Here is a 16,526-nt window from a genome sequence, read left to right on the forward strand (position 1 = left end):
AGACCCTAGAGTATCTGAACAGCAAAGATCCATACATTAGGATGCTCTTTATTGACTACAGCTTAGCATTTAGCACCATCATCCCCACAAAACTAAATCATTAACCTCCAAGATCTGGACCTCAATATCCCCTTGTGCAATTGGACCTAGGGGTTCCTCATTTGTAGACCCCAGTCAGTTCGGATTGGCAGAAATATCTCCTCCACAATCTCCATCAGCACAGGAGCAATGCAGGGATGTGTATTTAGCCCCCTGCTTTACCTCTATGACTGTGGGGTCAAGTACAGCTCCAACACCATATACAAGTTTGCTGAGGACACCACTGATGTGGGCTGTATCAAAGGGGGTGATGAATCAGCATACAGGAGGGAGATTGAAAACTTGGCTGAGTGGTGTAATAACAACAACCTCTCACTCAACGTCACTAAGACAAAGGAACTGATTGTAGACTTCAGGAGAGGGAAACCAGAGGTCCATGAGCCAGTACTTAGCAGAGGATCAGAGGTGGAGAGGGTCAGTAACTTTAAATTCCTGGGTGTCACTATCTCAGAGGACCTGTCCTGGGCCCAATGTATAAATATAATTGCAAAGAAAGCACGATAGCACCTCTTCTTCCTCAGGAGTCTGCGAAGATTCGGCATGTCATCTATAGATGTGCAGTGCAAAGTGTGCCAATGGGCCGCTTTACGGCCTGGTACGGGAACACCAATGTCCTTGAGTGGAAAATCCTACAAAAGCTAGTGGATTCGGCCCAGTACATCACGGGTAAAACCCTCCCAACCATTGAGCACATCTACATGAAATGTTGCTGTAGGAAAAAAGCATCCATCATCAGAGATCCTCACCACCCAGGCCATGTTCTTTTCTCACTGCTGCCATCGGGTAGAAGGTACAAGACACTAGACACTAGAATACTACAGCACAGTACAGGCCCTTCGGCCCTCAATGTTGTGCCAACCCATATATTCCTTAAAAAAAAGTACTAAACCCACACTATCCCATAACCCTCTATTTTTCTTTCATCCATGTGCCTGTCCAAGAGACTCTTAAATACCCCTAATGTTTTAGCCTCCACCACCATCCCTGGCAAGTCATTCCAGGCACCCACAACCCTCTGTGTAAAAAAAATTACCCCTGATGTCTCCCCTAAGCTTCCCTCCCTTAACTTTGTACACATGCCCTCTGGTGTTTGCTATTCGTGCCCTGGGAAACAGGTACTGGCTATCCACCCTATCTATGCCTCTCATAATCTTGTAGACCTCTATCAAGTCCCCTCTAAGACCTTGCCTCATAAAACTTGTTTTCCAATCCAGGCAACATCCTGGTAAATCTCCTCTGCACCCTCTCCATAGCTTCCACATCCTTTCTATAATGAGGTGACTAGAACTGAACACAATACTCTAAGCATGGTCTCACCAGGGATTTGTAGAGTTGCAACATGACCTCTCTACTCTTGAACTCAATCCCCCTATTAATGAAGCCTAGCACCCCATAGGCCTTCTTAACTATCCCATCAACCTGTGCAGTGACCTTGAGGGATGTATAGATTTGAACCCCAAGGTCCCACTGTTCATCCACACTCTTAAGTAATCGACCATTAACCCTGTACTCAGCTTTCTGGTTTGTCCTTCCAAAATGCATCACCTCACACTTATCCGGATTGAACTCCATCTGCCACTTTTCTGCCCAACCCTGCATCCTGTGTATATCCTCTTGTAACCTTCAACAACCTACAGCTCCATCCACAACTCCTCCAATCTTCATGTCATCCGCAAACTCACTCACCCATCCTTCCGCCTCTTCATCCAGGTCATTTATAAAATTCACAAAGAGCAGGGGTCCCAGGACAGATCCTTGCGGCACTCCAATAGTCACTGACCTCCAGGCAGAATACTTTCCTTCCACTACTACCCTCTGCTTTCTTCCTGTAAGCCAATTTTTTATCCAAACAGCCAAGGTTCCACTGATCCCATGCCTCATGACTTTCTGGATGAGTCTCTCGTGGGGGACCTTGTCAAATGCCTTACTAAAATCCATGTAGACCACATCTACCACCCTACCCTCATCAATTTCTTTTGTTACCTCTTCAAAAAATTCAATTAGGCTCGTGAAGCATGATCTTCCCTTCACAAAGCCATGTTGACTATCCTTGAGTAGACTGTTCTTCTCCAAATGCTCATAGATCCTATCCTTAAGAATTCTTTCCAATAGTTTGCAGACCACTAACCTAAGACTATAGTTCCCAGGATTTTCCCTACTACCTTTTTTAAACAAGGGAACTATATTTGCCATTCTCCAATCCTCCGGCACCTCCCCTGCAGCCAAAGAGGATTCAGTGATCATAGCTACTGCTCCAGCGATCTCTTCTCTCACTTCCCACAGCAACCTGGGGTATATCACATCCGGCCCTGGGGACTTATCAATCTTGATATTTTTAAGAAGATCCAACACTTCTTCTTCCTTAATCTCCACATTGTCCAGCACACAGGCCTGTTCTATTTCAATCTCACCCTGATCAAGGTCTTTTTCAGTTGTGAATACTGAAGCCAAGTACTCATTTAGGACCTCCCCAATCTCCTCCGCCTCCAGGCACATGTTGCCTTCTTTATCCTTTAGCGGCCCCATCTTCATTCTTGTCATCCTTCTTGTTCTTCACATACGCGTAGAATGCCTTGGGGTTTCTCCTTAATTCTACGTTTGTACATGCCAAGGCCTTCTCATGCCCCCTTTGAGCTCTCCTAAGTCCTCTCTTAAGCTCCTTCCTGGCTATCCTATATTTCTCATGAGCCCCTCCTGCCTCCTGCTTCTTTAATCTAACAAATGCTTCCTTCTTCCTCTTGACGAGTTGCCTCACGTGTTTCGTCAGCCACGGTTCCCTTTTCCTACCATTTTTTCCTTGTCTCAGTGGGACAAACCTATCCTGAACCCAGCACAAGTGATCCCTAAACTTCCTCCACATTACTTCTGTGCTTTCACCTTTGAACATCTGTCTCCAATTTACTCTCACTAGTTCCTGCCTCATCCCTTCATATTTAGCCATTCCCCAGTTAAGCACTTTCCCATTTTCTCTGTTTTCCATAGCTATGCTGAAGATAAGGGAGTTGTGGTCACTCTCACCAAAATGCTCCCCCACCAAAAGGTCTGCCACCCGACCAGGTTCATTACCCAGAACTAGATCCAGTATGGCCACTCCTCTCATTGGCTGGTCCACATACTGTGTCAGGAATCCTTCTTGAACACACCTGACAAATTCAGCCCCATCCATCCCCCTTGCAGTCAGGAGGTGCCAGTCAATATGAGGGAAGTTAAAGTCACCCATAACTACAACTTGTATTTCCTGCACCATTCTTAAATCTGCCTGCTTATCTGCTCCTTGGTGTCCCGAGGGCTATTTGGGGGCCTATAGACTACTCCTAGCACAGTGATTGATCCCTTCCTATTTCTGACTACCACCCACACCAACTCAGTGGACACTCTCTCTGCAGTGTCCTCCCTTTCTATAGCCGTAATACTATCCCTGACCAGTAATGTTACTCCACCCCCCCCCCAACCTCCCATCCTATTCCTTTTAAAACACCCAAATCCCGGCATCTGCATCGTAGTTCCACGTACTGATCCATGCTCTAAGTTCATCCCCTTTATTCCTAATACTCCTAGCGTTGAAATAGACATATTTCAACCCCTCTAACTGGCTACATTTATGTTTTGTCCCCTGCCTCTCCTTCCTCAACAACTCAGAACACACAGCATCATGCCCTTGTCCTTCTACCCTAATCTCTGCACTCACATTCTGATTCCCACCCCCCTGCCAAACTAGTTTAAACCCTCCCCAACAGCTCTAGCAAACCTGCCCACCAGGATATTGGTCCCTTTCCAGTTCAGGTGCAGCCCGTCCTTTTTGTACAGGTCAGACCTTCCCCAGAAGAGATCCCAATGATCCAGAAATCTGAACCCCTGCCCCCTGCACCAACTCTTCAGCCACAACTTCCTGTTCCTACCCTCTCTGTCTCGTGGCACAGGCAGCAATCCTGAGATTACCACCCTTGAGGTCTGCTTTTTAACTTCTTTCCTAACTTCCTATATTCCTTCTTCAGGACCTCATCCCTACTCCTATCTATGTCATTGGTCCCCACGTGAACCAGGACATCTGGTTGCTCACCCTCTCTCCTGAGAATACCGAGAACTCTATTTTTGATATCGCGGGCCTTGGCACCAGGGAGGCAACAGACCATCTGGGATTCTTGATCTCTCCCACAGAACCTCTTATCTGTCCCCTTAACTATCGAAGTGTGAAGAAGGCGAATGCAATGTTGGCATTCATTTCTAGGAGAATAGAGTATAGGAGCAGGGATGTGATGTTGAGGCTCTATAAGGTGCTGGCGCGAGAAGCATGGTGGCACTTGCGAGCTGCCCCCAGCACATCTCCCTTATGCAAATGACACATTTCACTGCAGGTTTTGATGCACCCCTTACAAATAAAGCTAATGTCTTTAATATTGTTAAAAATTACGAAAACTGTTTTCGTCCTTCCAGAAGTCTGTTGAATAACCTTGTACAGGTCAATCTTCACTAATCCGACTACCTGTGATCCGGTTCCTTCGATAATCCGGCACTGATTATGCTTAATGTGATCCTTCTGTAATTCGGCATTTTCACTATTCCGGCACTCCTCAGGTCCCAATGGTGCCGGATTAGTGAAGGTCGACCTGTATTAAAGAACAGCATAGAACAGGTCCAGAAGGCCGCCAGTTGTATTTCATTTTATTTACTTTAAGATACAGCACGGTAACAGACCCTCCCGGCCCAATCAGCCCACTCTGCCCGATTACACATGAACAATTGACATAATAACCCAAATGTGGGAGGAAATCGGCGCACCCAGAGGGAGAATGTAGAAACTCCTTACAGACAGCAGTGGGAATTGAACCTGGGTCGCTGACACTGTAATAAAGTGATGCTAACTGCTACACTACTGTGATGTTTCGATGCTTTCATCGAGATGAGACTGAAACAGGAAAGGGGAGCAGAACGGAAATGGACAAGCACACATTCTAACAACAACAAATTTCACAACATATGCCAGTGATATTAAACCTGACTCCAATTCTAATAATTTCTCTGTCCCATTACTGTTTGGTTTCAATTTACATACCTACTCCACCACATAATCAAGAAAAAGACAGAAAGATTAGCTTTATTTGCTCCTTCAAGAGGCTCTTAAGCATGTGAACATGCAGAGAATGGACAGCTATAGGCATTGTGTAAGCAGAAGGGACTAATCCTTCCAGGTGAGGCAACACTTCATCTGTGGATCTGCTGGAGTCGTTTATTGTATCTGGTGCTCCCTTGTGGCCTCCTCTACATTGGTGAGACTTGTCGTAAATCAGGAGACCTCTTCGTTGAGCACCTCAGCACCATCCGTCAAATGAGGAACTTCCCAGTACCTAACGTTTCAATTCGTATTCCCATTGCGATGTCGGTCTATGGCCTCCTCTTGTGCCAAGATGAAGCTACCCACAGAGTGCAGGAGCAGCACTTTATATTCTGTCTATAGCCTCCAACCTGAAGGTGTGAATATCGATTTCTCTTTCCAGTAAGAAAATTCCCCTCTTCTTCAATTCTCAACTCTCAACTCTGGCCTCTTACATCTTCTCACCAACCTATCACCTCCCCCTGGGTCCCCTCCTCCTTCCCTTTCTCCCATGGTCCACTCTCCTCTCCTATCATATTCCTTCTTCTCTGGCCCTTTATCTTTCCCACTTACCAGGCTTCACCCATCACCTTCCAGCTATCATCCTTCCCCTCCACCCACCTTTTCCCATTCTGGCACCTTCCCCCTTCCTTTACAGTCCTGAAGAAGGGTCTCAGCCGAAACTTTGACTGCTTACTCTTTTCCATGTATGCTGCCTGACCTGCTGAGTTCCTGCAGCATTTTCTGTGTAATTAGTAGTTTAATTAGGTGGGCACATCATGGGCCAAAGGGCCCATTCCTGTGTTGTATGTTCTAGCCAAGATGATACTGGGTAGATCCAGTGGCCCCGGCTGGTGGTATTTTAGAACTCCCATTGGCTCTAGCTGTCTACGTGATACACAGGACAGTATGGGAGCTAGGGCAGTACGAGATGCAGAGCAAGCCATTGCCAATGCAGCAGGTTCCCCTACTCCATGTAGCTGATGAATCCAAAAATAACAGCAGAGACCGATATAGTTTGGCACCGATGGTGTCATAGGAGTTGTCAGTCAACAGCGAACTCAACGTAGGGACTCCAGCTCCGGATTTTGCCTTGGGGTTTACTCCAGAAGCCTTCCCCACGAATAGGTCAAGGTAGTGGAGGCCTCAGATTAGTTTTTCTTTTCCTAGATGAGCTGCCAACCATGGTTGACAAGTCCCATCTTCTAAACGTCACCGCACACTGAAATTCATTTTAGCAATAAGACAGTTAAAATTCAGAGATAGCATAACCATCAAACCGTGTGCAAGGGATAAAGAAATTTATACAAGTGTCTTGACAATGACAACGTTTATCTAATACAATCTCTGATCTCATTACTCAGACCAAGATTAATACCACAGAGGTTTTTAAAACTATGGATCTTTAGGCAGCAACAGTTAACTTCCTGACAGGAATCAGAGAGTCTGTTGAAACTATAACAAAGAACTAAGTGAAGGTGGGAGGAAAGAGGGAGTCGGAGGGTGTTAAATTTACCAATGGGAAACCAGACTAAACAGATCCGAAATGTGCAGACATCCTCAATGCCGGCAGGGGACAGGTCCGCAGCACTAGTCCCAAGGAGAAACAGTACAAAGGGAACACCTAATCCAGCAGCGTTAAGCTGCTGACATCAATCCCCACAGGAACCACAGCCGAAACATGACAAGCACACCATCTCCCCACAAGTCTGCAGTGAAACCAGATGTCAGGAACAAACACCTCAGCACTCAGGAATGAAGGCACACAGTGGGTGTGGGCAGCCACCACAATACTAATGCCAATACACACAGAAGCCCCAAAAGCAGCTAAGGGCAGAGAGACCAGCGTCAGGTCCTGTAACTATCTCCAATGACAGCTCGTGAGCAGCCAAACCGCTAAGTGCAGGCTACTTTTGGCCTTGGTTTTGATTGGAGATACAAGCCACAGAGAAGGCCCTCGGCTTTAAGGAGTATTACTGGGCTTAGACTCAAGAGTTTAGAAGAATGAGGGGGCGGATCTCATTGAAACCTATCAAATAATGAAAGGCCCAGATAGAGTGGATGTGGGGAGGATGTTTCCTGTAGTAGGGGAGTCTAGGACCAGCAGCAACAGCCTGAGAATAGAGGGACATCCATTTAGAACAGAGATGACAAGGAAATTCTTTAGCCAGAGGGTGGTAAGTCTGTGGAATCCATTGCCACATATGACTGTGGAGGTCAAATCATTGAGTATATTTAGTAATGGTGTCAAAGGCTACAGGGAGAAGTCAGGAGAATGGGGCTGAGAGGGTTAATAGATCAGTCATGATGGAATGGTGAAGCAGACTTGATGGGCTGAACAGCCTTCTGCTCATCTTATGGTCTTACTCTGAGAGTGTGGGGCACACAAACATAGCCGGAGGTGCCATTCAGCATCTAGGGAGGTGGGTGGGTGGAGGGAGGTGGTGAAGTCAGCAGCTGGGGGGGGTGATAGGTGGAAGGGGTAATAGGCATGGATACTGGGCTACAGTAGAACAGCCTAACATTCCCACCGTGAAGACCCACCTGACCGTCAAAGCTGCACAGAGAGGCACACAATAAGAAATATCAGCTGCTCCATGAATAAGGGGAGAGAAAATTACCACAGATGCAGATTACAGGCAGCTGCTCCCCGCCCCACCTCACTGGAAAAAAAAATTGTCTAAAACTCAATTTTACAGCATTGATGGTAACGTGCAGGATTTATTGTTAAAAATGATTCAATAACGCCACGGTACTGTAGCAGTTATTATGGTACTATTACAGCTCGGGGTTGAGCTCAGAGCTCAGCCCAATATCATCTGTAAGCAAGTTTGTACGTTTCCGCCGTGTGCACATGGGTTTTCTCTGCATGCTCTCGTGTCCTCCCAAATCCAGAGATGTAGCAGTTAGTCGGTTAATTGGTCGTTGTACATTGTCCTGTGATTAGACTAGGATTAAATAGGTGGGTCGCGGGGTGGTGCGGCTCAAAGGGCCGGAAGGGTCTGTTTTGTGCTGGATCTCAAATAAATAAATAAAAGCAGAAACAACAAATGGCCGGGGGGAGGGGGGTAATATTGTCAGTATGGTTGCAGAGCAAAGTGGTTAAGGAATTGGATTAGTAGTCTGAAGTTTGTGAGTTCGAACCCCAGCCGAGGCAGCGTGTTGTGTCCTTGAGCAAGGCACTTAACCACCCATTGCTCTGCGACGACATCGGTGCCAAGTTGTATCAGCCCTAGTGCTCTTCCCTTGGGCAACATCGGTGTCATTGAGAGGGGAGACTTGCAGATTAGGCAGCTGCTGGTCTTCCATACAACCTTGCTCAGGCCTGTGCTCTGAAGGACTTTCCAGGCGCAGAGCAATGGTCTCATAAGACTGACGGATGCCTTAATTTAATGGTTCTGCTGGTAGCAAAAACTTTGCCTCATCACAAAGCTCAGCCTGACCCTGAGTCTAATACAGCACGGATGTAGGCCCTTCGGCCCAGTGAGACCATGCTGACTATGATGCCCATCCACATAGTCCCGATTTCCTGCATTTAGCCTGTATCCCTCTAAGGCAGAGGTTCCCAAACTGTTTCTTAAATGATACTAGTATACCAGCTCAACCACTTCCTCTGGTAGCTCATTCTATATACCCACCAACCTCTGTGTGAAACAATTGCCTCTCAGGTTCCTTTCAAATCTTTCCCCTCTCACCCTAAATTTGTGACCTCCCCCTCCCCCCCCCCACCACCAGCTTTAGGATTCCCTTACCTTGGGGAAAAGACTGTTACCGTCCACCTTATCTGTACCCCTCATAATTGTAAATGTTTCTAAAAGGTCACCCTTCATTGTGTCCTCACCTCTGTAAGGTCACCATACATTCTCCTACACTTCAAGGAATAAGGTCCTAGCTTGGCCAACCTCCCTCTATAACTCAGGCTCTCTAATTCTGCCAATTATTGCACAGGACTGCAAGAGTGGAGTACACCTCACTCCCCCAGCACAGAACACTGCTGCAGTATCAGTCTCTTTAACAACCTCTACATACCACAGGACACATCAAGGTAGTGAGGAAAAGTGTAGGGGAGTTGTCAGGCACATCTTAATGCACACACAGAGTGAAAAGTGGGGTGTGGTGGTTGAGGCGGATACATTAAAAGACTTTAAGATAGGCACATAGATGATAGAAAAATGGAGGGCTATATGGGAGGGAAGGGTTAGATTGATCTTAGAGTAGGAGTGGAGATACATCTCTACCAAAGGAGGTGTAAGGCACTCCTTGCCTTCGTTAGCCTGCAGGTCACCCTTGGACATGGTGTAGCACCTGCTTAGCCCCCGATCAGGGTCACATGAGGCCATGGGAACAGGTGGTGGACGGTCGTATGAGTAGCTGGTGCACATCACAAGTCCTGGTTATGCAACCACCCACACCAAGCAGACAATCTGTGAAGAGTATTGATAATGGCCGGGGGTCAAAGGCACTGCCCAGAAGGCGGCAATGGTGGACCATTTCTGTAGAAAAACTTGCCAAGAACAGTGGTTCTGGAAAGACCATGATCGACCAAGTTATGTGACATGGCACATAACAAAAGATCAGTAAGGTTAGCACAACAAATTATTCCAGGAATGAAAGGGTTATCATACGAGGAACACTTGATAGCTCTGGGTCTGTACTCGCTAGAATTCAGAAGGATGAGGGGGCATCTCATTGAAACCTTTCAAATGATAAAAAGCCTAGACAGAGTAGATGTGGAAAGGATGCTTCCCATGGTGGGAGAGTCTAGGACAAGAAGGCACAGCGTCAGGAGAGAGGGGCGCCCTTTCAAAACAGAGAAGCAGAGAAATTTCTTTAGCCAAAGGGTGGTGAATTTGTGCAATTAATTGCCACAGGCAGCTGTGGAGACCAGGTCATTGGTTGTACTTAAGGCAGAGATTGATAGGTTCTTGATTGGACATGGCATCAAAGGTTACAGGAGAAGGCTGGGAACTGGGGTTTGAGGAGGAGGAAAAAAAAGGATTAGCCATGATTGAATGGTGGAGCAGACTTGATGGGCCAGATGGCCTAATTCTGCTCCCATGTCTTATGGTCTTATATACTGTACTGTACTGTGCTGGACTGTTCTATGTATCAAATCACCTTTGCCGGTGTGGTTGACATTGAAGATTCCACGGACCCACTGCCAAAAGTTTGCTCTTTCCTTAAGGCCAACATTCCTCCCTCAGCCATCAACACCACTGACAGATTCTCCAAATACATATATTGCTGGCTTGACAGTTTACAAAGAATGCACAGCCAGACTTTTAAGTACATTTGAAGTGGAATCACTGTGGTAATGTCAGAAACATGGCAGCCAGTCTGTACATAATAAGCTCCCAGGGACAAAAATGTGACACCGACCAGATCCTAAGAAGCTGCATCACTGCACTGCAGTGGACAGGAAGGCTCTATAACGGGCAGTCAAAGCTGCCCAACGCATCACCGGCACCAGCCTACCTGCCATCGAGGACACATATACAGAAAGGTGAGAGGAACATCATGAATGATCCCACCCACTCTGCTCACGGACTGACTGCCCCACTCCCATCAAAGAGGAGGCTACATAGCATCTATGCGAGGGCCACCAGAATCAAAAAGTTACTTTCCCCAAGCAGTAAGGCTGATCAACACTTTACTATCTCCCGTCTGTCACCTTGTGTACAGTCTAGCGTCACTTTATAGACGTACAATCAATCTACGTATTCAAGCAATGTTATGTATTTATATTTATTGTGTTTTTTATTATGTTCTTTACAAGGAATTGACTAAGAAATTGATCGTGGACTTCAGGAAGAGTAAGTCAAGGGAAGACACACCAAGTCCTCTTCAAGGGATCAGAAGTGGGAAGGGCGAGTAGTTTCAACTTCCTGGATGTCAACATCTCTGAGAATCTATCCTGGGCTGAACATACTGATGCAGTTACAAAGAAGGCACAATAGCAGCTATATTTCATTAGGATCATTCTCAAATTTCTACAGATGTGCCGTGGAGAGCATCCTAACTGGTTGCATCACTGTCTGGTATGGAGGGGCCATTGCGCAGGATCAGAAAAGGCTGCTGAAAGTTGTAAGCACAGTCAGCCCCATCACGGGTACCAGCCTCCCCAACATCCAGGACACCTTCAAAAGGCGATGGCTTAAAAAGGCAGCATCCATTATCAAGAAGCTCCATCACCCTGGACCTTCTCTCTTTGCTACCATCAAGGAGAAGCACAGACGCTTTGCTTCAGGAACAGGAGCTTGAAGACACACATTCAACGTTTCAGGAACAGCTGCTTCCTATCCTTCACCAACTTGCAGAATGGACAATAAACCAATGAACACTTCCTCAGTATTTTTTAAAAATTTCCCCCCTCTCTTTTTACATTACTTAATCAATTTATTTTCATATACAGAAAAATATTTACTGTAATTTATAGCTTTAATTACTATGCATTGCACTATACTGCTGCAGCAGAACAAATTTCACGCCATATGCCAGTGATATTAAACCTGATTCTTATTCTGACCTTTTATGATTTTTTCCTATTGTGTTATTTTTGTTCTGCATCAGATCCAGAGTAACAATTATTTTATTCTCCTTACACTTGTGTACTGGAAATGACATTAAACACTCTTTAATAATCTGGTCTGGCAATTGATGCAGGTTCAGGTGTAAGCACTGGCCAAGGAACCAGCAAACGCTGCTGGCAGATATCATGACACAAAATGGTAGTCTGTTTTCACATTGTATCTAATGCTCAGCAGAGCTCATATTTCTTGCAGTAGTTGGTAAAACTTCATCTTCCCCACATCATACTGGTACAACTCTACACTGCCATCATAGAGAGCCTTTACTCAAATCAGCCATTACTGTCTGGTTTGACAATACACTCAGACACGCTTAATATAACCATATATAACCATTACAGCACAGAAACAGGCCATCTCGGCCTTTCTAGTCCGTGCCGAACTCTTACCCTATCCTATTCCCACCAACCTGCACTCAGCCCATAACCCTCCATTCCTTTCCTGTCCATATATCTATCCAATTTCACTTTAAACGACAACATCGAACGTGCCTCAACCACTTCTGCTGGAAGATCATTCCACACAGCTACCACTCTCTGAGTAAAGAAGTTCCCCCTCATGTTACCCCTAAACTTTTGTCCTCTAAGTCTCAATCCACGCCCTCTTGTTTGAATCTTCCCCACTCTCAATGGAAAAAGTCTAACCACGTCAACTCTATCAATCCCCCTTATAATTTTAAACACCTCTATCAAGTCTCCCCTGAGGATGCATTCCTTGTAAGTTGAGCGCTATGTAAATCAGTGCTATGCAGGGTCATTATAACATCACGTAAATAGACATGTGTGCCTGATTAAAAGAAAATCAAGCCCGATATATATGTATAATTATATGTATATAATTTGTGGAATGACAAACACGCAGATAGCCCTAACCTGTACATGAGTGGAGCAGTAACATGGCAGCAGCAGTGGAGGGAAGCGGGTGGTGGTCACATCTTAGAGGAGGGAGCAGGTGTGGGTTATCCTCTAACTTTGGCTTCTTCTTCAGGCAGGCGTCGAGATTTGACCACCTTTTCTTAAGTTTCCCGCCTTGGAGCAGTTCTCAGTAGCAGGAAATCATGTCAAGGACACCTCTCTTTGCCTTATTGCTTCGCTCCTAGTCAGGGTCATTATCGGTGAACTGGTCCACGATTTGTGTGAGGAACTTTGTGGTGAAGTTTCTTACTGGTCTTTCCTCTTCTCCATCCGTGTCCTCAGATTCACCCAGGAACTGTTGCTCTGCCAATTCTCGAAGCTTTTCGTCACTGAGGCTCTCACCATGAAAAAGCAGTCAGTGTCAACCTGGTGCTCACCAGCTTCCAAACTCCATATCGCTTACAGTTTTGCATCCATGCTAATGCTTTGCCTAGACATCTTAGATGTACTACCCCCACTGCAAGTTACAGGTCGTTTTCAAGATAGTATGAGTGAAAAAATGGAATAAATTGGTGAGGGAGGCAGTGTGTGAACTAATATGTAATTGGCAGGGAGGGGCTCAGAGTGTATGTGAAGCGCACTCATTGGCTGATAAAATGTTTACTGTAATGGCAGCCACTAGAGAAGTTTGAAGTGTGGTTTAGAATGAATTTTTGTCATTTAAAAAAATTTCAATAAAGAATTGAAAAACCATGTTGTAACAAATCAGCACTATGCGGGGTCCGAATGTGTACAATATACGAAAACTACAGCATTCACAATAAATGAAAACTGCAGATAACTGTCAGGTCAGCAGAAAAGGTAATTGGCTGCAATCTACCATCACTACAGGACAAAGAAGTGGGCAGGAAATATCATTGTAGACACTACCCACCCAGCAAACTGCCTTTTCCCTTCTCGAAAGCACTAAAGGGCTATTAAAACAAAAATTTCATGCCATTTTAATAATTTCTTCTACCAGGCAGTTAACCTAATCAACCACATCAGTTGTCCCCCACTTCTCTCTATCTATTAACCCTAGTCACTGCACTGCAAACACTTGAATCACTTTTTATAGTGTTGTTTACATTGTAAATACATGCTTCTATTTATGCACATTTTATTCCATTTCCATACTTTAACCTCTAACATTACTTTTTATATAATTCTTTATCATTGTTAAACGTTGATTTTTGTTGCATTTCACACCCTGACCAATGCACCATAGCAAATTCCTAATACATGTAAACATACTGTATAAGGCGAATAAAGTTGATCCTGGATTTCTATCTGGACTTTATGCTCAATCGAGGGCCTCGTGACTCAGTTAATGGGGCTCACTGAATCACAGCTGTAACAGAGGTGCAGTTATCAAAAATGACCGCTTGGACAATGCACCAGGAGCTGCAGCTACTACAGGAGGAAAATCATCAGGGTGGGAAGAGCAGGGACAGAGGCCAGGATTCCCCAGCCTTATCTTTTATTACTGGAAGCTTTCAACTGCAGGAGACTCAGGTTTTAGAGATTTCAGAGCTAAAATAAGCAACTGCAGCTCAAACATCTGCAAACCACAATTAGCACCATCAAGAGAGAAAACCCATTTCTTTGTACCTCTTCGTCCGAGCTGTCCTCCTTGTACTCATCCACAGGAGAGGTCAACCCCGATGGCTCTGGCCGCAAAGTGCCACCTGACTCCACCGACTTTCCACAGCTTTCACCTTCCTCTTTCCTTACCTGGGACAGAAACACAAGAGAAGTTAACGGAGGTTGGAATTAATGTGCTTGTGGGATCAAAGACTATGTTGTGCAACAGACTATTTGCTGATATGCCCGTACCGTCAGTCATTACCCTGTGAACCAGCACAAACAGATTAATCTCCAGAGGGAGAGCTGACCCAGGTCAGAATGAGGAAAGCAACAGTCCTTAGGGTGGATTCCAAGTTTATTGTTACATCTGGCATACAAGTAACAACTGCATAAATTTATCCCACCATCACATTCAAATTTCAAGTCAAGTTTATTTTTCCTAAGTGTGAGTTTAACTCCGCCATGGACGGTCCCAAGTCCAGCTGCAAGAGGAGGAGGGTTGGGCATGGGACTAGTAACCCCATCCTACAAAGACTCGAGAGCTACAGAAACGCCAACAGAAGCTCTAAAGACTTCATCTCCGGCAGAGGAAGGATCTTCAAAGATGGGCTACTCCAGGGGACTATTTGAAAGACTGGCCCAGGACACAGGGCTCTGGCAAGCAACTGTCGGCACCCTATTGTCCAGTAGGGGTGATTGGCTTAGCAGGACAGCTGAAACTGATGTTATCTTGAAATATCATAACTAATCTGAATGGTTTAAACAGAATCGCAGGAAACCAGCTTTCACTTGCAACAGACTTACAAAACAAAGCATGTGGCTAATAAAAAATCAACAGAGATTGCTTCCTCAGTAAGACTTTCAGAAGCTTCATTATAAGAGATGCCTTATCAATATCAAAGAGCCAGTGGATCCTGTCCATAGGCCCAGGACCCACACTTCCTAGGGTCTGACGCCCTGAGCTGTAACAGCATCGCGCTAATCACTGCGCTACCACAAAACTGATTCTGTGCTCTACATCAGCAATGTGGATGGGTGAAGAAGGACATTCAGACTCCAGGCCTCCATTCTGTCCTCAAAGCCCAGTGATGTGGATGGTAACAAAGGGCATCCATGGATGTCAAGCTGTCCCAGGATCAGATGTCAGTACAAGCAGGTTGAACCCCAAACTCGAGTTCCCATCAGCAACTAGTCCAGTGGTAGATACCTAACACCGAAGCCTTATGGCTGGAGCCTGGAAATTGGAGACTGAAGGCCCAGAAGCCTGGAGTTGGATGTGTCGGTGGGAAAGGGGAAAGGGATTTGTTTCACTTTCATTGTTTAATTGCTTGTTGTGTTTTGTCCTGTGCCCAAGACTTTTGCACAGTACTCTATAAAAAAGAAAAATAAGTAATACAAGAAGAGAGGAAAAAATACTGAGGTAGTGCAAAAAGTCTTAGATATAGAGTACTGTACACATGATAAATAAATCAATCTGAATCTACCTCACCTTGATATCCTGCTTGTCCAGCTTGTTCTTCACACTATTCTCTTCAACTCCACTGTCACTGTCTTCATCACTCTCACCCCCCTCACCGTCATCATCTCCCTCATCACTGCTGTCACTCCCCGAATCCTCCAGACCAGAGAACACGCTCTCTTCACTGTCTGACAGATCACCGGCATCCTCATCAAGTGCTGAGCTTTCAAAGATGGGAAGCTGCAAAGTAAGATCACACATAAAAATACAAATTAAACTCAGAGATGACTTGCAGCAGAGCTAAAAATAAGCAGAAGCAACAACTCAGCAATTATATATTAAATTAATTGAAGATCAACTCAAAATGAGAGAGATTTCCTGTTCCAGGGAGAAAACAATTCCCAGAAATCTGCAGAAATTTAGCAGCTTCCTTGAGGTTTTAAGTTTTATTTTATTTAGAGATACAGGTGTCCCCCGCTTTTCGAATGTTCGCTTTACGAAACCTCACTGTTACGAAAAACCTACATTAGTACCCTGTTTTCACTTTCAGAAGGTGTTTTCACTGTTATGAAGAAAGGCAGCGCGTGCCCCGAGCAGCCGCTCTGCCCCGGATTCGGAACGGCATTGCTTTAACACGTTGCATTGAGCAGCTGTTAGCAAGATGAGTTCTAAGGTGTCGGAAAAGCCTGAAAGAGTAAGGGTGTTACACTTAGCGTAAAACTAGACATAATTAAGCGTTTCGATCGTGGTGAACGAAGCAAGGACAAAGTGAGTTTGGCTTGTGGAAGCTGACGAAGATGATGTTGAAG

At 45.4% G+C, this 16,526-nt stretch overlaps 1 protein-coding gene across 1 annotated transcript in view; it reads right to left on the bottom strand.

Annotated features, from left to right (window-relative positions):
- bop1 (BOP1 ribosomal biogenesis factor) overlaps positions 1–16,526 on the bottom strand; it is a 244,425-nt gene that overhangs the window by 200,054 nt on the left and 27,845 nt on the right. The window contains exons 2-3 of the mRNA XM_072254272.1: positions 15,748–15,957; positions 14,283–14,405 (exon numbers count right to left, since the gene is read on the bottom strand). Of these exons, the coding sequence (XP_072110373.1) occupies positions 14,283–14,405; positions 15,748–15,957 (333 nt within the window). The remainder of the gene's footprint in view (positions 1–14,282; positions 14,406–15,747; positions 15,958–16,526) is intronic.

Source organism: Mobula birostris, chromosome 3 (genome assembly GCF_030028105.1).
Source record: "Mobula birostris isolate sMobBir1 chromosome 3, sMobBir1.hap1, whole genome shotgun sequence".
Lineage (NCBI taxonomy): Eukaryota > Metazoa > Chordata > Chondrichthyes > Myliobatiformes > Myliobatidae > Mobula > Mobula birostris.